Genomic DNA, 23,747 nt, shown 5'->3' on the forward strand with positions numbered 1-23,747 from the left:
AATATAATACTGGGATAAACGAGCTCATTATGCCTATAGACAACCATACTCTGTACTGAGCTTTACAGCCCAGGATTCCAGGTGATCTGTCCAGGCCAAAGGAGGGAGTCATAGACCGGACCGGCATACCCTTAACCAAACAGAGGGACCTACAGAGGGACATCGCAGTACCAGGCAGTACCTGCACGGAACCTCAGGCCATTTGAGATCTCTACATGCGCATTAAGATTGCGCTTCTGGTGAGTGGGCAATCTTTACATTCTTTTCACCTGGATACCGGATCAGTTTTCATACTGGGTTTATAGAGTCATCACATCATACCCAGCTGCGGACTTATTAATACTCATTTAGAGAGTGTTTTATATATGATTTTGTGTTTTATATGATATTCATTTTAGCGCTGCACTTCATTCTATTATAATAGGTGGTCTCTGATTGCTCAATTCTCAGTCTTAGAGACAGCAGAGGACTGCTGCCGCCATCTAGATGAGTACGATTGTTTGATTTTTTTGTATTCCTAAACTTCTCTCTTAAGAAGGTGAGGGAGAAGCAGCACGAGGGGCCAATCAGTTGCACTGCAGTGCTCAAGCGCTAAACAAGGAGGCGGGAGCAGAGTGACGGGAAGATGAGCTCATCAGTTTGCTGCTTCTCCCTTCACTGTCCAATCAGCAGCTTGGAGGCAGGGACAAGACCCACTTACATTTCTTAACTACCATTAAACAAAAGTAGGGTCTTCAATCTCAGAAGCAGATATCCTTGGACACATCTAGGCTTCACTAGTGTATGTTGCTGATTTTAAGATGATACATTCCCAAACATATTTTTCGATACTTTTTGGTGGGACATGGGAGAGCCATCTGGGACAATGGAAAGGAGAAGTTCCCCAGTAAAGAGGAGTAGTAGGGAAGGAGTTTGCCAATAGTTGTGCCCCCCTCTATCGATCTATCTCTCCCAATCACACGTGTCTGCCCTCCTCCCTCCACACGCTACGTGCTTTGCTGCCTCAGCACATTCACAAAGATGACTTTTCCTCCCAATCTCGGCTCCAGCACCCATATGTCGGCGGAGGAGTTGGTGGAAAGTGTCTCCTCAGCCTGCCTTCCCCTCCACAGCACTTTTCTCCGAAGCCCACCCCAGCAAAGTGAGTGTCAGGGCTGGCTGGAGCTCGCTCTCTCTCTCCCCTCATCTTCCTCATCACGGCTGCAGAGGAGGAGGAGGAGGAGGAAGGCCGGCCCAACACTTGGCTCTGCTCATGATTTCTGTCCAGCAAACTGCTTGCTGATGAGTGCTGAGCAGCATACGGGCTATTACAGAGTGCTGGAGACGAGGAAGAGGAGGAGGAAGACGAAGGTGCAGCCGGTGGGAGGAAGGAGGGACAGGAGTACACAACTCCACACATACACACAACTACCGGGAGGAGGAGGGGGGAGAGAAAAGGGGAAGAAGAGCTGCCTGGAAGGGTCACTTGTTTCCCCACCCTCCTCCCCCAACGCCCCTGGCGGGGTGTCCGTTGCCCGGCCGGGTTACTGTACCTCGTAGAGTTCTTCGGAAGCCATGCTGGAGGGGGCCGGGGGTCTGGGAGCCGTTGCCGGGCTGAGCAGACTACTTTTCTCTCAGTTGTGTGTGCCTGGCCTCCTCTGAAATGCCAGTGTGCTGCTGCTGGTGTGTGTGTGCGCACAGGAGCTGCGCAGCCGCCTCACACACACACACTCAGTCAGTCGGGCACACTCACTGGGCACACCGAGCCGTGTATGTGTGTGAGGAGGGATGGCTGTGTATACACTCAGCGGCAGCGGCGGCTCCCCGGCAATCCACAGGATCCACAATCGAGCGCAGATCGGGAGGGGGGTGAGGGCGGGTGGAAAAGCGCGTTCCGAGCTCAGGGATCTTCTTCTTCAGTGTATCCTTCAGCACCAAGCACCGAACCGCCCACCGCCATTATTACACCCCTCCCTCCTTCCTCTCTCTTCTTCGGAGTCGCTAGGTCGCTCGTGTACTCCCCTCCTCCTGCCCCCTCCCATTGTCCTTCCAATTCGCACCCCCCCTCCAGCAAGTGACACCGTCCCCCCCTCATACCTCTGCTTGTCCGTGTCGTCCATCCTCGCCGGTTACTGAGCCTACCGCACTGGGCACGTGGAAAGTTCCCGGACATTACTCACACAGGGCGACCTTCCCCCATCACCAAACTTACCCCAAACACTTCGTCCCCTCAGCCAGCACTAGGACAGCTCCGGGCTCGGTGATCAGCCCACAAAGCCTGCCATGGTGCACACTGCCTGTAGAGTCAGCAACTAGCCCTCAACTTCTGGAGACCTGTTATTCCATGAACAATGGCCTCCAATCACACACCCCAAATGGCAGATGGACCGCAATTCAATCCAACTTTCCATTCAACTACGAGTAGGCTGGTTGAACTGAAGTCAATCCATCCATCGACTTCAGTACAACCAACCTGTTGGGTCTTTTCCCCCCGATCACTACCACGGGCTGTAGCCGCCAACAGTGATCGCTGTATCCTATGGAGGGAGGGGGGGGACTTCCCACCAACAGAACACAATAGCGCTGTGGGAGGGTCATTTTCTTTCCTTCAACCATGGGTTGAAAATTGCACAATGTATGGCCTGCCTTAGTGTAAAGCACATGTGGGAGAGAAAGCTAGGGATCAATGCTTGTTTAGGTCTAAGGCAGTGGTCCCCAAACTGCAGCCCACAGGCCAGATCCTTGCCTTTATCCAGCCTTTGGGGAACCATTCCTTCCACTGATATGAGGCACTGTTCCTTCCAGTAATACCAACAATGGGGAACCATTCCTTCCACTGATATGAGGCACTATTCCTTCCAGTAATACCAACAATGGGGAACCATTCCTTCCACTGATCTGAAGCACTATTCCTTCCACTAACACCAACAATGGGGAACCATTCCTCCCACTGATATGAAGCACTATTCCTTCCAGTAATACCAACAATGGGGAACCATTCCTCCCACTGATATGAAGCACTATTCCTTCCAGTAATACCAACAATGGGGAACCATTCCTCCCACTGGCACCAAGGATGAGACACCATTCCTCCCACTGATATGAAGCACTATTCCTTCCACTAACACCAACAATGGGGAACCATTCCTCCCACTGATACCAACAATGGAGCATTCTTTCTTCCAAAAACATCAACAATGGGGACTATTCTATTTTTTTCTATGGTTGAACTGGATGGATGTTTGTCTTTTTTTCAGCCAGACTAACTATGTAACAATATTCCTCCCACTAACACCAACAACAAGGCTCCATTTATTCCACTGATGCCAATGCTAAGGTACTATTCCTTCCACTGACACCAGCAATGGAGCATTATTCCTTCTACTGACATTAACAATGGAGCACGATTCTTTCCACTGACACCAACAATGGAGCATTATTCCTTCTACTGACATTAACAATGGAGCGCTATTCCTTCCACTGACATCAACAATGAGTATTATTCCTTCTACTGACATCAACAATGAGTATTATTCCTTCTACTGACACCAACAACAAGGCTCCATTTATTCCACTGATGCCAATGCTAAGGTACTATTCCTTCCACTGACACCAGCAATGGAGCATTATTCCTTCTACTGACATTAACAATGGAGCACGATTCCTTCCACTGACACAACAATGGAGCATTATTCCTTCTACTGACATTAACAATGGAGCGCTATTCCTTCCACTGACATCAACAATGAGTATTATTCCTTCTACTGACACCAACAATGGTGCACTATTCCTTCTACTGACACCAACAACAAGGCTCCATTTATTCCACTGATACCAATGCTAGGGCACTATTCCTTCCACTGACACCAGCAATGGAGCACTATTCCTTCCACTGACACCAACAATGGAGTATTATTCCTTCTACTGATGCCAATAATGGGGCACTATTCCTTCTACTAACACTAACAATGGGGCACTATTCCTTCCACTGACACCAACAATGAGGCACCATTTCTTCCACTGATACCAATAGTAAGGAACTATTCCTTCCACTGATACCAATAGTAAGGAACTATTTCTTCCACTGATACCAACAATGCAGCACTATTCCTTCCACTGACATCAACAATGGAGCACTATTCCCCCTAATGACTACATGCGCTATGTATTTTTTTTTTCCACTGACCACCAAAGCTGAGATCTTATCTATTCCCACTAATGCTGGGACACAGTCCAGCCCCCTAAGGTCTCAAGGACAGTAAATTGGCCCTTTCTTAAGAAGGTTTGGAGACCTCTGGTCTAGGGGAAGGAAAAACACTTTTACTTACCTGATCCTCCCTTGTTGGTCAATGCTATGGGCTCTGCATTGTTTTTGGCAACTTCAGAGGGCATCCGACCACTCAAGAGCAAGGGAGACATGGCTGCAGGGACTGGTCTAATGATGGCCATACACTGTGCGTTAAAACTTGATTGTACAGGGTAAATTTTTTGCACCAAATGGGACATGTTTGTTTACATGCAGGTTGATCATAGCTAATCACAAGGGCTCAAAGAACTCTCATTGATCAACCCTTTACAATCAATTTCTTTTCTGCCACATCTAATGGGATGATTGAAACTCATGATCTGTCGCTCATCACTCAACCATGCAATTTTATATGTAGTTGGTAAGGTTGAATAAAGACACTAGTCAATCCAAGTCAACACGTGTGTGCCTATATCACCACCATTTCCCTTATACCTGTGTACTGCATTCACTAAGATGTCCATCTCAATGGTTTTTTGAAATTATCGACACTTCCCTATTGACACCACCAACTGTGGAAGGGAGTTTCACATCCTTACTGTTCTGACAGTATAGAAGCCCCTAAGCAGTTTAACCTCTTGGCGCTGGCCGAACGCAAATGTGCAGCCTCCTGGCGTCTGGGCCTAGACGCCGAGCGGCTGCACATTTGCGTTCTATTAAAAAATGACATGTGCTGAGTGCGTGCACCCTGTGAGCTCCCAGCACACATGTCCGGTACTCACAAAAAGGTCCCAATCTCCTCTTTCGATCAGGACCTTTCCCGATCATGTGACCGCCGTGACGTCGTGTCACGGCGGACACATGACTCTAAACCCGCCCCTCCTCCCGGCTTTTGAAACCCTTAAAGGGCCAGGAGGCACCAGCGCCAAGGGGTTAAGGTAAAACTGCTTCTCATCCAACTTCATTGAGTGTCCCCTGTGTCTTCTTAAGAGATCTGTGAACAGGGGCAGACTGACAACTCATGGGCCCCCGGGCAATAGGGGATCATGGGGCCCCTGTGTCCTTACCCAAACTCAAAAAAGCCTATGAAAAAGGTACCAGGGGCATCTCATGGGGCCCCCTACTGACCCCGGGCCCTCGGGCAGTGCCCGAGTTTCCAAATAGTCAGTCCACCCCTGCCTGTGACTTAATAGTTTTCTCCCTATGCTAGAATCAGCGTTTAGATATTTGTACATTGTAATCATATCCCGTAAAGTGTCTCTTCTCCAGGGAGAATATGTTTAATGTTTGTCGTCTTTCCTCATAACTGAGGCTCTCCAGCTTTGTTGTCCTTCTCTGGACTCTCTCCAAGTCCAGCTCATCCTTCCTGAGGACTGGTGATCAGATTTTTGTGTCCTTCAATTGATGCCCAATTTGATTATTTTGTTGAATCAGACATTAATCGTTCAGCTTTATTGAACCATGTGTGGCCACCATCAGGGTAGGTTGGACGATAAGATAAGTATAAGTGATTTTCCCGATCCCCCTAGACAATAAACAAGCATTTAACCCTTGCAGGACTGGTGCAGCTTCACTGCAAGGGGGGATTTTTTCTTTTTCCAAGAGTTCAGCTGTAAATGTGTTCATTTGAACCCAATAAAGCGTTTGTAAACCATTGCACTTTAAAGATCTATTTACTAATTTAGTCATTTTAGCCCCCCCCCCCCCCCCATTCACACCTAACTGATTTGAAGCACATTACCAGGGACACTTCAAGTATCAACACTATATTGCCATGCTATTATATTGTGCCCATTCCCATCTGAGCCTGTACTCTTGCTCATCATAAATAAAGAAGCCTCTTATGGGGTATGATCGTGCATTGTTTGGCCCCAATGGGAGTGCCTGAAAAGTGTGTGATATTGCACCGAACAACCATCTTCTCCTTCCTCTAGTGACTAAAACAAAAAGGTTTAAGCCTGAAAAAGTGTGAAAAAATGCACATAAAAGTTCCAAAATCACATAAACATGCTTACCTTCCAGAGGGAATGCAGGCTTGGGGGTTTTACAACGATAGTAAAAAAAAATGCCTTATTTTCAGCCCTCCTGTACATAATACAAGATCTTTCAGTTGTGGTTGTTTGTAAACACATAACTATGCAGAAATCAAAATCTAAACAACTGCAGTAAAGAGTTCACCTATTTCGTTTTCTAGTATGCTCTTCTATTGCTGTAAATAATAAGACTGTAGTAGGAGTCCTCAAGCTTCTTGTGCAGGAGACCGGTCACCCCTATCTTCTCTCTCTGCCCAGAGCAGCTGGTCACCTAAACCCCCACTTGTCAACAGACCTGGAGCAAGGTATAGTAAAAATATTTACTGTAAATAGAGTTGCTGTAGAGGGTGGCACAGTGGCTTAGTGGTTAGCACTTCTGCCTTGCAGTAATTGGGTCATGGGTTCAATTCCCAACCATGGCGTCTCCTGCATGGAGTGTGCATGTTCTCCCTGTGTTCGCATGGGTTTCCTCCGGGTACTCTGGTTTCCCTGCACACTCCAAAGACATGCTGGTAGGTTAATTATTATTATACAGTATTTATAAAGCGCCAATAGTTCGCTCAGCGCTGTACATTACAAAGGGGGACAGAACATGTGACAGAACAACAACAATACAATGCAACACATGAGGGGATCGAGGGCCCTGCTCTTTCGAGCTTACAATCTAGGTTATTTGGCTCTTGTCTAAATTGTCTTAGTTTCATCCCTGACCACGCAGGGTTTCCTGCATGGTAGGGGTTGGGGAAAGACATGGCAACCTACCCTGTAAAATAATTGCTAAGAGAATTCATGGAAAAAGTCGCTTACAAGTGACGGTGCATGCAATCACCAAGGGTCAGATACAACTGGATAGATAGATAGATAGATAGATAGATAGATAGATAGATAGATAGATAGATAGTGGAAGGGTGGATTGTGACCAGTGATAATTGAGTCTCGACATAAGATTTAAAGTGTAAGTTCATCTTGTTCAGAAAAAGTGAAAAAGGTGAACTAACTTTGTTCACCTTTCTCACTGCCTGGTCCCTGCAGCACTTATCTCCATAGGTGATCAGCCGTCGCTGCTCATGCAACCAGTCCTGTGGTTGGTTTTAAAGCAAAAAAAGTTTGGGGAAATTTGAAGGCAGTAGAGATTTTTGATAAAAGAGACTTTGTATACCTTTTCTGCCATAAAAACTGCTTTCCCATTTTATAAGATATTTTTTTTGTTTGCCTGTGACACATGTACAGTGCAGTGTACACTGTTTGCAAGAGAGAGTGTACCGGTTGTTGGAATAGTGACACTCCAGTACACATGCTTGGGAGGTAAGTCATCACTGGCCTTCCAAAGGCCAACAAAAATTAAAAGCTTAATCAGAAGAAGAACAGGTGAAGATGGGGGCAAGCACATACCTGCCATCTCTGGAGGAGAACAAATTAATTGGCAAGTTGGCCATAATGTGCAAGTATCTTGCATATCATTTTAAGAGGTTCAAAGTCCACCCACCCAGCATAGTTCCAATTTAACAGACTACTGATATACAGTTGCAAGAAAAAGTATGTGAACCCCTTGGGATTACGTGGAGTTTTGCATGAATTGGGCATAAAATGTGCTCTGAACGTCATCTAAGTCACAACAATAGAAGAACACAGTCTGCTGAACATAATACTACACAAACATTAGATGTTGCCATGGTTTAATTGCACATAACATGTAAACATTCACAGAGCAGGGAGGAAAAAGTATGTGAGGCCCTGGCTTAATGACTTCTCCCAGAGCTAATTGGAGCCAGGAGTGAGCCAACCTTGACTCCAATCAGTGTGATGATATTGGATGTGTTGCTGACAGCTGTCCTGCCCTTAAAAAACGCACACCTGTTTTGGGTTTACTGGTTTCAAGAAGCACTGTCTGATGTGAACCATGCCTCGCAGAAAAGAGCTCTCAGAAGACCTACGATCAAGAATTGTTGACTTGCATGAAGCTGGAAAGGGTTACAAAAGTATCTCCAAAAGCCTTGATGTTCATGTGTCCACGGTAAGACAGACTGTCTACAAATGGAGAAAGTTTAGCACTGTTGCTACTCTACCTAGGCGTGGTCGTCCTGTAAAAATGACTGCAAGACCACAGTGCAGAATGCTGCATGAGGTAAAGAAGAATCCCAGAGTGTCAGCTAAAGACCTACAGAAATCTCTGGCACATGCTAACATTTTTGTTGACACATCTACAATAAGGAAAACATTAAACAAGAATGGAGTACATGGGAGGACACCACGGAGGAAGCCATTGCTGTCCAAAAGGAATATTGCAGCACGTTTGAAGTTTGCAAAAGAGCACCTGGATGTTCCACAGCACTACTGGCAAAATATACTGTGGACAGATGAAACCAAGATTGAGTTGTTTGGGAAGAACACACAACACTATGTGTGGAGAAAAAAAGGCACAGCACACCAACATCAAAACCTCATCCCCACTGAAAAACATGGCGGAGGGAGCATCATGGTTTGGGGCTGCTTTGCTGCCTCAGGGCCTGGGCGGATTGCTGTCATTGATGGGAAAATAAATTCCAGAGTTTATCAAGACATTTTGCAGGAAAACGTAGGACCATCTGTCCGCCAACTGAAGCTCCGCAGAGGATGGGTGATGCAACAGGACAATGACCCAAAGCATACAAGTAATTCAACAAAACAATGGCTGCAACAGCACAGAATATGCCTTCTGGAGTGGCCCAGCCAGAGTCCTGACCTCAACCAGATTGAAATGCTGTGGCATGACCTTGAGAGAGCGATTCACACCAGACATCCCAAGAATATTGCTACACTGAAACAGTTTTGTGAAGAGGAGTGGTCCAAAATTTCTCCAGATCGTTGTGCAGGTCTGATCTGCAACTACAAGAAACGTTTGGTTGAGGTTATTGCTACCAAAGGAGGGTCAACCAGTTATTAAGTCCAAAGGTTCACATACTTTTTCCTCCCTGCACTGTGAATGTTTACATGTTATGTGCAATTAAACCATGGCAACATCTAATGTTTGTGTAGTATTATGTTCAGCAGACTGTGTTCTTCTATTGTTGTGACTTAGATGACGTTCAGAGCACATTTTATGCCCAATTCATGCAAAACTCCACGTAATCCCAAGGGGTTCACATACTTTTTCTTGCAACTGTACATGCTAATCAGTAGCTTCATATTTCTAAGCCTGTCGGCTATCTTTACCCAAACAGAATCTCAAGTCTCAAATTTTGATTAAGCATCCTTACCTGAGAAAGAGTTATAAATGCTTCCTCCGGTTTGCTTACTTCATGTAAGCCTGATGTTTCAGCTTGAATGTCAGAGGTCACCTGATCTGAGACAATTGCTGCTCTGTTAAGTCTGATCTTATTCACTGTCTCCCAACTCTTGAGTGCCTAACAGCACTCAATACAAGAGCACTGTGGTAAAGGGGAATGTAGGTAATTGCAAGCACTTGCTATTAAATGTTGTTAGGAACTCCTATTACCAGACACTGTGCAAGCTCAGATAGTGGACAGGGCAGCAACTATTATGTTGACCATACACACGGTCTATTTTCTAGTAATTTCAACTAGCTTTTGATTGCAAAAATTACTGAACAGTTCAAGGCAATCTACAAATATCATCAACATTTAAACATATCAGCTGTTAGTAATACTGTATGTTACCTTGAGTAGCTGTCAGTTTTTTACATTGGCAGAAAACTGTCCTGTGTATGGATAGCATCAAACTTTAGGTGATGGCTGAGTCCTGTCTCTCAAACTGAAGTGTCAGGCTCAGACTAAAGTCGGCCATACTATACACCTCAGTCAGTCCTCTATGTACCCATTGTCAGCAGGCTGAAGGAAACTTCTATCATATGGTTTGGACCTGCCCTAAGCTTGGGTACTTTTGGTTTTCTGTCCTGAATACGATCAATGTTACTTATAACCTGACCTTGCCCCTACACCCTAAGGTGTTGCTTTTAGGAATGCTGGAAGGAGCTGAATTCGATCACTATGTTAAGCTATTTGTATTTTTTGCCTCCTTCTATAACAGGAGGGAAATCCTCCTTAAGTGGAAACGCACATTGCCTCCGGTTCTTGACTCTTGGCGTGCAACTATTAATACGGTGTTATGTCTGTATACACTTACCTATGCCAGTAATAATTGCCGTAGGAAATTTGATAAGATCTGGATGGCCTGGATAGATTCCTGGGGAGGTAATTTAGACTCTGACTGAGTTCCAGATACCTACATAGCTATTCTCCCCTCTATAGCACCTTAAGCCCCCCCTCCCTCCTTTTTCTTAATCCCCTTCTCCTCCTTCCTCCCCTCTCTGCGGTTCCCATCTTTTAGCTGTCCTATACCCCTCCTCACCTGTCCTATTTTAACTGTGGCTCCTGGGTTGGTGAACTGGAGGATGGTTAATATTTTTTGCTACTGCCCCCAGCTTATGCTGTGGTTTTTGGGAAATGCATATGTAACCTTTGCACATTTCTGTTTTGAATGATTTTCCTCATGTGCTTTTCTTTTGCAATACCCGTCAAGTTCACTGTATGGATAATTTATTCATTGGTTGTTGTCTACTGTTAACCGCATAATTGTAATGCTTCTTTTGTGTTCAATAGACCTTTTTTGTTAAAAAAAAAAAAAAGTTTGCCATACATTGACTGAATGAACTGGCTGAATTTTGATCTATGTATGGGGAGGTGGTTGTACAGAAGTCGATATACCGATCCCTGCTAGATTTTTGCCACTTGATCAGCGCTGTCAGCTATAGCTGGCAGCACTGATCATTGTTTTTTGATGGTGGGGAAGTCTCCCCACTGTCAGAATAAAAAGACACAGTGTGGAGGACTCCCCCATTTACTTGGCTGAGTGAAAAAAAAAAAAACCTGACCTGGGTGTATTCTTAATGACTGCCAAGGAAGCTACTTCAAATCCTGAATCAGAAGATCTTTTCCTAATATTTTTCTACATAATATCTGTAAAATGAATTATCTTTGGCCTGCTTAAGTAAGTTAAATGAAGTAAGGCAGCAAAATATAAGACTTTCACGAGTAAAACTGTACAATTATAAAGTTTAAAAAACTTAATGCTTAGACTTTTACATATGCCCAGTCATGACTAATTCTCTCTAAAAGCAATATATTACTTTTTTAAGTTATTTGTATAATTTAAAGTTGAAAGGTATACGATTATACTAGACTTCAGTCTGGGAGATTATTGTGAAACTACTCTACTTGCATTATATTTTGACTACTATGTTTAGAATAAAGGCGGATGAAAGTGGAATCAGAAAAAGGGTTCTGCTGACAAAGCAGTGGCCATTATATGGCATTGCCTTTCACATGCTTTTCTATGATTTCTCTGCAGTTTTTTACTAGTTTAAAATGGCAAGCTGTGAAATTTTCCAAAACTAGCAGGAAAAAAAATGAAAGTAAATTGATGTCACTTTAAACAAAGTTCCTTCTCCAGGTTTCCTTCCTTAAGAAAAAAAGATGTGCCTAGTCAATAATTGCAAAATGCTTAAAAATGTGGTTTGAAAAACCAGAGAAATGCTGGGGAAAATAAAGAAAAAAAAAATGGGATTTTTGTAATTTGGTGAAAGGGGTGACAAAGAACTAAGTGGCAACATTTCCATTTTAAGCTTAGTAAGTAAACTTACACTTTTATTTCTATTTAACTGGAAAACAGTAAAACAGATGGAATTGAAAAGAAAAGCACTAAAAGTGTCGAGTTTTCAGCCCATTACAACCACTGGCATGACTAATATAGCTATTTTATAAAAGTGGTTTAGCATTTTCATCAAGTTGGTTTTCCTCCATATTTTATATTAATTTTGGTAGCATAAATTGATGACTAAATGCTTCCTTTTTCTGGCTGGAATAAAACAGTGGCATTTTATAAAACTGGCGGTATATTGGCAGCTTTTGCCAGTTACATGAAGCAAGCAGATGAGTTATTGCTGTGACCAATGCCTAACACATGGAAGCAAGTAAATATTAAAAAAACGGCCTTAACCAGACTATATATTTATACAATATACTGTACCTTGCACACTAACAGAGTTGACTCTATTTCAGTACAGTTGGTTCATTTAATTAAATAATTGGATACAACTATTTTATCCATTGTACTATTCCTGGACAACATTGTATCATTTAAGGCTCTTTCAGAAAGGCTTTAAAGGAGAAGTGAGGGATTTCAAAATAACAAACATATATACGCACCTATGGGGCTGCAGCATCACTCCGATGCTGCATCTGTCCCCCACCAGCTCCTAGACCAAAAACTGAGTGATCGCATGACCGCTGATCACTCAGTTTTCAGTCTTCACTGAGCAGAGAGAGGTGACTGTTAGTCAGCGGCTCTCCACTTCAGTGTTTAGTAGAGCGCCAAGCTGGGGAAGGAATAGCGACAGCTGGCTCAGGCTTTCTTTTCATAAATCTTTATGCAAGTATATAAGTATAACACCATAGTATTACAAGTGGTAGATTACACAGGGTATCCATTGACATGACAGGACACTTCAAACTCATGAAAAACCTCCCATCAAGGTACATCGGGGGAACACAGTAAATACATCCTTAATACAAAAGATATAGAAGGCAATAAAGACAATATTCTATGTGGGCCCAAAACAGGCCAATAACCGGATACCATGTCTAGCCGCATAACAAATATGAAAAAGGAAAGGTAGGATATAGGGAGAGAGGGAATAAGGGAGAGAAAGTAAGGGAATAAAAGGAAGGAACAGAAACCAAAAAGAAAAAAATGGAAGGGGGGAGAAGACCTCCAGTCTCACCAAAGGGAGAGAAGGGTCCAACAGCTATGACATGTTTGAATGACCTAAATTTCCATCCCTTGTTGAACATAATGAAGGAATGTCTTGGAAAGTGAAAGTCTACTGAACAATACTCAAAAGGATTATGACATCAATTGAAAGTAGGTGTCAGAGGTGGTAGAGTCTATCCACAATGCTCAAATCATATAAAAATTTGAATACCCATCGGTACATTTATACCTCCATTCCTCCATTAACTGTATATCTCACATCTTGAGTATCTATTCCCTCACCATGGGAACCACTGAGGATTTCCTGTGTGTAGAGGTATAAGGCTTTGCAGTCTGTAGAGTTATATGGCTTTTACCAGTATTGAGCAAGTGAGGTATCACAGACCACTTGTACTTACCCACAGATAGGTAGTGTAAAACAATATCTAAAGAGGTTCATCGTCTAGTCAATGTTGTGTAACCTTGGTAATACGATTTCAAATATATGTCCAGGATGGTTTAATACATGGACAGTCCTGTCAGGAGGAATGTACCTCATTGTTTACAACCTCTACAAAACTGTGCAGCCATTGAGAAGTAGATGCGGGACAGCTTATCAAGAACCCTTCGCCATCTTGCTATAAAATTGCAACAGGAGTCCTGTGTCCTAGAACAATCAGAAGAAATGTGTGCCAATTTAGTAATCTTACCTACTATATCATCCAGGATGTTGCGGCCCAGTTCATTCTCCCACTCCCTAATATAGTATGGTGTTTTACGGGATGAGAGATCTAGGAACAATTTTTCAGTGTAGACAGGAGTCTGACTCAGGCTGCCAGCGATACGCTGGGATGCTTAGCCAGCTGCCAACAAGGCATCTAAGTGGATCCCAACATTATTGTCAGGAAACATCCAGGGTATGAAATAGCTCTGTGACATCAGCCAACAGTGGTCTACGTCTGATTCTGGGTCACAGTGCAGAAATAAGTGCACTCCTCTGCACCAGAAGAGAAGAATGATCAAACAAGCCATGGCCATACTTCTCTTTTAAACCGCCTAGTACTCATTTTTGCATGTGTAATGATGCTAAATGTTATCTTTTAGATATAAACTTTACCTTTAAACAAACTGGTCATCTTCAAGTTGAAAAGCAACAGTTTAAAATGATAAATATAGGCAAAATTAAATTGAATTGAATGGAGAGCAGATACAACTATTTTCTGCTATCTATGATCTTTGGGGAGATTTTCTTGGGGTAACTGGGGTGTAGTATATTTTATAAAAGAGTGTCAACTTTATAACCCTATCTCTGGACACAGTCAGAGATACAAGCTTAGCTGTCAACAGAACAGGTCCCGACTTGATATCTTCCCACCTTATGTTTTGGAGACAGCCGCAACATTTTGAATTTTTTTTTTTCACTTTCAGACCCTTTGACTGTTCAAAGATGCATTTACTCCACCAACCATGCTTCAGAATTCACTACATGTTGGGATATTTAGACCAACTCAGAATGGTATTTGTAAGGGAATTGTGTGTGATTCTTCTTGCTAGTTGACTGTAGCATGGGCTGACGTCACCTCTGCATTATGGCTGCATTTTCCAATTGTTGCTATAAAGGCCACTGCCATGTTAACACACATACAACATATACATAAAGGGTGTTGTACATACTATGCCAACCGTGCATGTGTGAAAGTCAGGGAGCGTGTAAGTATGGAAATTAATGTTTTCCCTGAGTTGCAGCATGCAAATATGGTGGTGCCTGCTTTACAAGTACAGAGGGGTCTGCAGTGCTGTCATACAGGAAAAATTATAAAAATTATGTAAATTATAAGGAAAAGTTCAAATATAGACTATAGTTACTCTTACATTTAGGATGGTAAGTGCTTTACTTTAAGTGTAGTTAAAATTCCAGGTACTATTCAGGTTTAGCTATTTTTAAAAGGACTTACACAGAAAGTGGCCATAAAATTGTAAAGAGTCTTGAAGAAGATCTGTCTCTTTTGCTCATGACAGTCATCTCTTTGTTTTATATTAAAGAGCAATTGCAGGCAAGCAAAAGCATGCAGTCAGCTACTAATTCTATGAGCTAAACACATCAACATTGCTTAAAATGTGTTTTCATTTTTAAAGCCAACTTTGGAAAACACCTACTTCATATTTTTTGCGTGTTTTGCTAAATTTACTGGTCACCTTTTTAGATGGTGTTTTCTGAAAAAATCCTACTTAGTCCGCTTTGTTTATGAGGGGGTGTGCTTGCAGATCTCATTATCAATTGTAAATTAGATATGAACACTGTGGGGTTGATTTACTAAAATCAGAGAGTGCAAAATCTGGTTAAGCTCTGCATAAAAACCAATCAGCTTTCAGTTTTTTTTTGTCAAAGCTTGATTAAACAAGCTGAAGTTAGAAGCGAGTTGGCTACCATGCACAGCTGCACCATATTTAGCACTCTCCAGTTTTAGTAAATTAACTCCTATCTGTCCTAATAAAGGATTAAAGATTTAGAAGCTTCCCCATGGTATGTTTTTTTTTTAGAATTCCTTTGTTAGGCAGACAGAAACATACAAAACATGAGGCGGTAGGTATAAGATGAGCCAAGGTACAATATGCATCATATTGTATACAGTAGCAGATCAAACAAGACATACAAATATTGTGTGTCATCCTACAGTAATGCCAGTATACTAGTACAGAGTGGCCATATAGGTTATACAAAGAAAAGAGGTAACACCAACATGGACAAGTGGTATAGCTCAGAGAGGCAAACTTATGAGACGTACCCAAAAAGAGGGTGTATAGGCTTTTGTGACAGCTGCCACCGCACCTAGAAGTTCAGCTAGAAGTAAATACGTTTAAAAAAAAAAAATAAAATAAGACAGGGATAGTTTATGTTAACTTTCCTAACTCTGTGGAGCCCTTTAAGTTGCATTACACCCTAAAACAGCACTTCAAATTTGCCTTCTCTATCTCCCAAATGGCAAAAACTCACTGAAATGTTCCAAAAGAAGCAAATTATCCCATATTTACTCATCCCTCATGAAAATATTTGCAAATGTACTTTCATTACAGCTTGTTGTCAAAGGTTTATACTATATTCAAAACCAGGCCCAATCGGGACATGAGGAACAGAAATTGTAAAGTTGGAAGCATCGTTCGAGGCAATAACTGGGCCTCATGCATGCAAAGATTTTTATATCTCCACTTACATTCTTCAATTCAATGTATCTTTATTCTAGAAATATAGTCACCAAGAAAGCTTCCTGCATGTTTCTCAGGAGATCTTGCCTTTTAATATAACCCTCAGTTCTTCCCCCTCCTAAAGCAGTCTTTGCATTGGATAGATTTACTGTATTTCATGTTGTAGGCATGCATGCTAAGTAATATGTAACATATGCAGGTATTTATTACCTCTCAGAGAACACAATACGCCTCCTTATGTTGTCTTCAACTTATTTTCTACCAATAAAGCAGGTGCTATCTTTGCTCAGGTATAATCAGCAACATTTACTTTGTGGACTAAAATTCTTCAAATATATGAAACAACCATGTAAATCCTGGTGCCTGTGCTGTAGTCTTTTTATTTTCTCAGCTACATGAACTCAGGTCTTACAATGCCCTCCGCTGCAGCTTGTAACCTTGTGCATTGCTACAAAGTTACATCTTATTGTCAGAGTGATCACTGTGGGGATGATACTGAAGAGATGTTTTCTCCTTCCTCAAGCAGACTGATTTTATCATTTTTTCTAGATAGTACCTCTCAACCTAACAAGAGTCACTTGGTTGGAGCTCTGCATCTGTTTTGTAATGATAAAAAGGTACTTTTTTAAATATATACCGTTGTTCATACTGAGTGATAGGTAAAGTGTAAGTGCTTAGCACAGTCTGCATGGAAACCAATCTTAGCTGCTGGTTAACCCTTTTTTTGTCCAGTGGTGATTAATGCCTAGATGCCCATGACTAATTTAGCAGTGTTGGCGTGTGTCAGTGGTTAACTTCCACTGAAACAAAAACTTCTATTTTTTTTTTACAAATTCTTTATTTATGTATGCTGAACAGCAAGTGACAACCATCGCAAAAAGACAAATATAACAGATACAATGATGTCCAATGTGCACAAACACAATATATCTGCGGGATAAGGACTGGAAACAGCAGATCAAGCATGTATTGATGCGTATAACCAGAACCTCGAAAAAATAGGGACATTTGAGGGGGATACTCTCATAGCCATCAAGAAAAAAAAGAGACACTGCTGTACAGCTTGCATTTTCCTTATTAATAAAATAAGGCAGAAGAGGCCAGGGGAACAGAAAGACTGAGATAGGAGATAAAGGTAGATCCAGAAGAGGGGGGAGGGAAGGGAGAAAAGGAAAAGAGAAAAAAAAGGGAGTGGGGTCAAGGAAGGAGAGGTGCGAGGCGAAGGATAGCTACTCTGTTACTGTCTCAAGGAGAGACTTCCCTTCCTCAGAATATATGAATATATTCCAAAGCATCTACGTTTTAGAGTATGCATCATGTTTATGTTGGTGTAATAACATTTGGTTAAATTCTTCGGCTTTATGTAGCCAAAGCCCAACCGATAGGGGTCGCGTGTCACTCCAATGCAAGGAAATGCAAGATTTGGCTGCATTTAATACATGGCGTAAGACTGACCGTTTGTAAATCTTGGATGGTATATTGGTGATATGCAGAAGAAAAAAGGCAGGATCTGCAGGGACTGGATAATCCGTACATTTGTATACAATATGGAGGACCTTCCTTTCAGTAGTGTGTAAGCCAAGAGCATGACCAAAACACATGTAAAAGTGTTCTCTCATCTTCCTGGCATCTCCAGCATTTGATGGAAGAAAACTTTTTTATTTTTGAAATGTTTTATTTTCATTATGGGCTGAAAATGCACAAAAGTAAAGAAAAATAATAACATTTGTTTTTTACTTTTATTTATTTTTATATTACCTTATCATTTTGGTTTGTGTAACTACATATGACAGCTGAACTCTTAAATACATGGCACTGAAGATAAACACTGCAACCTTTAGGAGGCAGGTGGGGTTGATTTCCTAAAATTGGAGAGTGCAAAATCTGGTGCAGCTGTGCATAGAAACCAATCAGCTTCCAGGTTTTTTTTGTCAAAGCTTAATTAAACAAACTGAAGTTAGAAGCTGGTTGGCTACTATGCACAGCTGCACCAGATTTTGCACTCTCCAGTTTTAGTAAATCAACTCGTGTGCTTATCTGAAGACTAATGGCTTTCCTTTGTTCAGTGGAGCCTTCAGCATACTTGTGATCACTATACCAAAGCTTACATTGTGGTCACATTATTAGGAGCCATTTTTTGGTCAGTGATCATCAGTGAGGACTCCAACTGCTGTCGGCAGAATTGGGAACCAGCATCTGTGCAAAGTATCAGCTGCCGATTCTCAATGGTGGAGAATGCATATTAATGCATCCTCGGCACAAAGGATGTTGCAGGAGGAATGTTACCATACAGATTGCAAGCAGAAAGGGTTAATGAGGCGTTTAGCTCACAAATGTACCAGCATTGTGGGTGTGTCTATGCACCAACTTTTAAAATGTAATTTGCATAGGAAAAACTTGTGTAGGGATCTGCTGTCCTCTACTGTTTGTATTTGTAAATAGCTGTGCTGCTTATCACAGAATTAATTATGTATAGCACTTCCTGTCTCTGGGTTGTTGGGTTGGAGACCCCAGAATGAGGTAGTAAAGGGAAAGTCTGAGTCACGTGTTCAGTCTGTGGAAAAGCTGCTGCTCAATGTAGGCTAGAAGCAAGTATTATTAGGCAAGTGCTCCTATATTTAATAGTTTACTATTGTTGCTTATAGCTTTTGGGTATACATAATATCTAAAGGCTGGTGGCGGAAGTATATTCGTCCCTTTGTTGTTATCTCACATGGAATATACTAGATAAGTAAGTCTGTGATACAGTGTGTGTGTACTGGTCACCTTGTTGTCTGCTAATAAGTGGACCTGTCCATTGCAATAGAGTTTAAATACAGCTCCTGGTATTTTAGTTAATCCTGTCACTTCTGGTCTTGAATTCTTCAGCTAGATTTAGCACAGGGCTCAATAACCAGCGTAGGCTAGAGCCAGGTTGGGCATCTGATAGCCCATGGGTAGTTAGAGGTCTGATTAAATGGCAGATTAGAAGTTACTACAGACTAAGATGCAGAGTAGATAGGCTGACTCTGAGTTTCATTATCACACCATGGTTTCTGCTGGTGAGAAGCTACGTTTTTTGGGTGCTTGGACAATGGTTGTAGGATCTGCCTGTTATTATTGATTCTGTTTTCACTTTTTCGATACAAAGATACACTGCATTATGATCATCCTCAGGGTCCTGCAATTGAACTTTCCTGCAACATTCATCGGGAGGTATCTTTATTATGCAGGTTATTTGCACAATTCCACCAGGACTCTTGTTGTGCCCTTTGATAACACCTGTTTATACATTGGATAACTGTACTATTTTTAATCTTTTTATTATACAAAGCTTGTATTATTTCCATACTGGTGTGCATCTATATACTTATGGTTAATGTTACATGCTGGTTGCATTAGTTCCTCTGCTCCAACTTAGTTTGAGTAGATTACTGGTTAATTTCCCAGGATAGGAATCCCCTCTGTTCACATGGGCCCTGTCCTGGTTGGAGCCACTGTGAACTTTATTATCAAAGCCACTTAGCAGAGGTTCTGCTTCTCTTGTTTTCCTACAGATTTAGCACAATATTCTGTTTGGGGAGGGCCATTTGTCATAATTCCTCAAAAAAGGGCTACATCTCGTACCTGGAGGGTGCAGGGCTTAATCTCCATTTGGACAGAAATTGAGGTCTCATCTACAAATCGACACATGTACTTGTAGACATCACAACGTGCCTGCATTTTAGTACTGTTGTTATATTGTAAATAACCCCTAGTAGACAGGACAATTCAATATTTGCATAATAGCACACCATGGATTTTAGGTCTCTAAGGGCAACCTTAAGATAGCTTAAAGATAAATTAATTTAATTTATTAAAATTATTAGTTAAATATAGCCTACCACCTAGTTCCAAACACACACACAACTCCTGAATCTGTCTCCACACCAAAATTACCGTACTATAAATTCTTTATAAAATTTATGGGTACACATCAGAGACAATTTAGTGAAAAAGCAAACACTTTCCCAAATTGTTATAATGTCCCCTGCCTACCTGTAAAATACTGAATTTATTTTGCATAGAAATTTGTTGTTTCTTTCAACATTTTTATGGTATATGCGTAATTGAAAGAAAATGTAAAAGACTCTCATTTTCTAAGTTTTCAATTATGCCTTTGCCTTTTGATGCATTTCTGAACTCTACCTAACCTATGTGCACCATCTAAACACAAGCACATATAGCATGACACTTTACAGATTGCAACATAAGAGAATGAAGATTGTGTCAGTCATTTCACCTGTGCCCCTTTCTCTTTGATTTTAAAAGCCAGTGCAGGAACTCCTACTGTGATTGTGATCTGAACTCACTGCTGTGCATGATGGGGCTGTTATATAAAGAAGGAATACACATATCTTATTATGAAACCCATCTAAATAACAATCTATTATTAATTAATGATTACTAATTAATTAGTATTAATGTTTCCTTGAATATGCATGTGTGTAATATGGTAATATTTTTACATTTTCTTGTCTTTTTTTTTTTAATTTGAATATTGTTCTGAATGCAATAACCAAGGAAGAGGTAGTCCAAAAATTGTTGTACAGAATCAATAATGAAACCAAAAAAATGTTATCAAAAGTATTCTGTACTCAAATATAAAAATGAAACCCTGCACCGAACACAGGAAGTACAGCCTATCTGTTCACTATTTCTGTGTTTCATTGTGGCATTAGTTTAGTGCTCCCGTCAAGCCCAATTATCTTTAATCTGATGATCTAAGAGAACTTGATTGGGAAGCACAAATAGCAATTTCACACACACCCATTGCAGTTCCTTACTGTGTCTCATTAAGGCAAGGTTCACTCTTATGCAGTTTGCGTTTTATCAGTTTCTGCAGTGCTTTTTGAGGAGCATTTTTGCACACGTGTTTTTGCTGCGTTTTTGCTGCATTTTGCGTGGGGGTTCAACTTGTTTCTTGGCAGAATAAAATGCGCCAAAAATGCATCAAAAATGCACTACATGCTTTTCTGCAGCATCTCCATTGAAGTCAATAGAACCAAAAACGCAACGTTTTGTGTTTAAAAAAGTCCCTGACCCCTTCCAAAAAACTCTCCGGGGGAAAATGCAGAGATTTGAACCTGTCCCATAGGAAATCGTGTTAAATGGACTGCTGTGTGTTTCTGAAAAACTCGAAACACAGCAGAAAACGCATAGGTGTGAACCTATACTTACAGAAAGCCTTTCAAAAGGTATGTAATACGTTTCTCACAGCCACCAACCAGATATAAACCTGAGAAGGAAGTTTGAATGTGCCTGGTGATTCTTAAAGTAGAGAAGAGAAGATGCAGAGAATGTGATTTAGGAAGTACATACACTGCTAGGTACTGCATGAGTGTTGGTGAAGGGGATTACATACAGTAAGGCAGGGGTGGGCAACTGTGGCCCTCCAGCTGTTGGTGAACTACAAGTCTCATCATGCCTCTGCCTTTGAGAGTCATGCTTGTAGCTGTCAGTTTTGCAATGCCTCATGGGACCTGTAGTTCTAAAACAGCTGGAGGGCCACAGTTACTCACCCCTGCAATAAGGTGTTTGACTTCTGCACAGTTTCAGTGTTGGCTGGATAACATTAGTAGCACAGTGATTTCATGTGTTTTCATGAGTTGCTGTTTAATATGTCTACAAAATACTTAAAAAGAAAGGAAACATTAAATATAACCTCTAATATTATATCAAATATCACCTTGCACATGTATATTCAATAAAACATATCAGTAAGTGATATTTTGTATGGGAACTGTATTAGGATGCTTACAATGTTATACGATTTTAAGTTAGAGCTACTTCATCAGACTGCATGACAAGTTAGGGCAAAGCCCTCTTTACTGGGTTATCCATGAAATATAAAAAGGTTCTTTCTGTGTCACTTCTGCTAATAATCTCTATGAAATCATCTCCCAAACTGAGCATAGGACAGCTCATGAAAATATGAAGACCCCGTTCTCATGCAGCCTTTTTCTCATATAGTGTTTTTTTTAGATACACCAGACATTGTGCTATATCTCTACCATTCTAATTGTAAAACATGTCTTGTTACAGAACATATTACTCTTAACAGGTCATTTGGGTAGGTAATGTCAGCATGGCAATAATCCATCAGATCTGTGCTAGAAGGAAGATTCTGGCAAGGAGCTGTCACTGCCAACCTTTGATTGCAGTTTTATGCCCACTAGCTGTTTGGCTCCTGGATGCCAATCTTATCGCTTAGTGCCATAGTCATTAAACAATATCTCCCATTCTGGGTGACACTGGTGTCTACTGCCTATTGTTTGAATATCATTTGCTCATAAAAGATTGTATAAATATCACCCAGAGTGTGTGCCATCACAACCCTGAAAAATGAGAAAACATGGCATTGCCACAAGTTCATTCAGCAGTTCATTAATAGTTTGACATCTATGCTAATAATTTGTGACAGATGATTTTCATCAGCACTCAGTTTCAGTACAAATTTAAATCTTAATTCCAAAGTAAATTTATTTCAGATCCATACCATCAACGGCCTATAACTTTTTTTGGGTGCATTTATATGATAACATTCATTATATAATATAGTGTTAAAAGAAAAATAACAGGTCAAGCATGTTTTAATTTTTTTAGATATTTAAAATCCATAAGCCCATAAACTAATGTGATTGAAATGTGCTAATATACAAAATGGCTAAATGCCTGAGTTCAATATATCATTTGTTAGAATAACTGCATCCAAATTATTATTCTAAGTAAATCGGTCACATCTAGGAAATCCAATATACCCACAGTCCTAAACCTTGACATAACCTGCACGCCTAACCATTATCCTAACCCCCAAACCAAAGCTTAAAACGGTGTTAAACCCAAAACCAAAACTGAATTGTGTTGCAACTTACAATTATTAGATGTGTTGGCTGCATCGGTTTCCTTTTTTTTGCCTTTTTTTCCCTGTTTTCACCTGGTGATCTGGCCAGTAACACCGCTTGCCCGCCGCCCTATAGCAGAAATACTGCTACTGGGTGGCAGGGCTGCGCAAAATCACGTATATATACATGATTTCGCATTTCCGGGTAGGGGGTGTGCACGCCCTACCAGCACCGCCATTGGCGACTTCAGCTGTCGATCTCCGAGTCCCAGCGATCGCTGAGTATCAATGACGGGAGAAGTCTGTATGTAAACAATAAAGATCTCTCTCCTGTCATCTCCAGCACGCTGCTTTGTATTGCTCTGCATAGCAGAGCAATACAAAGCAGCGTGCCTATATTGTAAAACACACACAGCACACAGTAAAACAGCACACAGTTAACCCTTTGATTGCCCCACATGTTAACCCCTTCCTGCCCAGTGTCATTGGTACAGTGTCAGTGCTTTCTTACTATTAGCACTGATCACTGTATTAGTGTCACTGGGGATGTCAGTGACAGTCAGTTTCCCCCCCCCCCCCGCCCGCCCACTGTCAGAATGCCCACTGCCAGAATGCCCACTGCAGTCCCACTAGAAGTCGCTGATCGCCGCCATTACTAGTATTGAGAAAAAAAATA

At 41.5% G+C, this 23,747-nt stretch overlaps 1 protein-coding gene across 1 annotated transcript in view; it reads right to left on the reverse strand.

The window, feature by feature from the left end:
• CDYL (chromodomain Y like) overlaps positions 1–1,935 on the reverse strand; it is a 90,719-nt gene extending 88,784 nt beyond the window's left edge. The window contains exon 1 of the mRNA XM_089682206.1: positions 1,533–1,935. Coding sequence (XP_089538332.1) covers positions 1,533–1,556 — 24 coding nt within the window. The 5' untranslated portion in view covers positions 1,557–1,935. The remainder of the gene's footprint in view (positions 1–1,532) is intronic.
• Positions 1,936–23,747: the final 21,812 nt, after the last annotated feature.

Source organism: Staurois parvus, unplaced genomic scaffold, assembly GCF_062004578.1.
Source record: "Staurois parvus isolate SC_StPar_1 unplaced genomic scaffold, SC_StPar_1.0 ptg000287l, whole genome shotgun sequence".
Classification (NCBI taxonomy): domain Eukaryota; kingdom Metazoa; phylum Chordata; class Amphibia; order Anura; family Ranidae; genus Staurois; species Staurois parvus.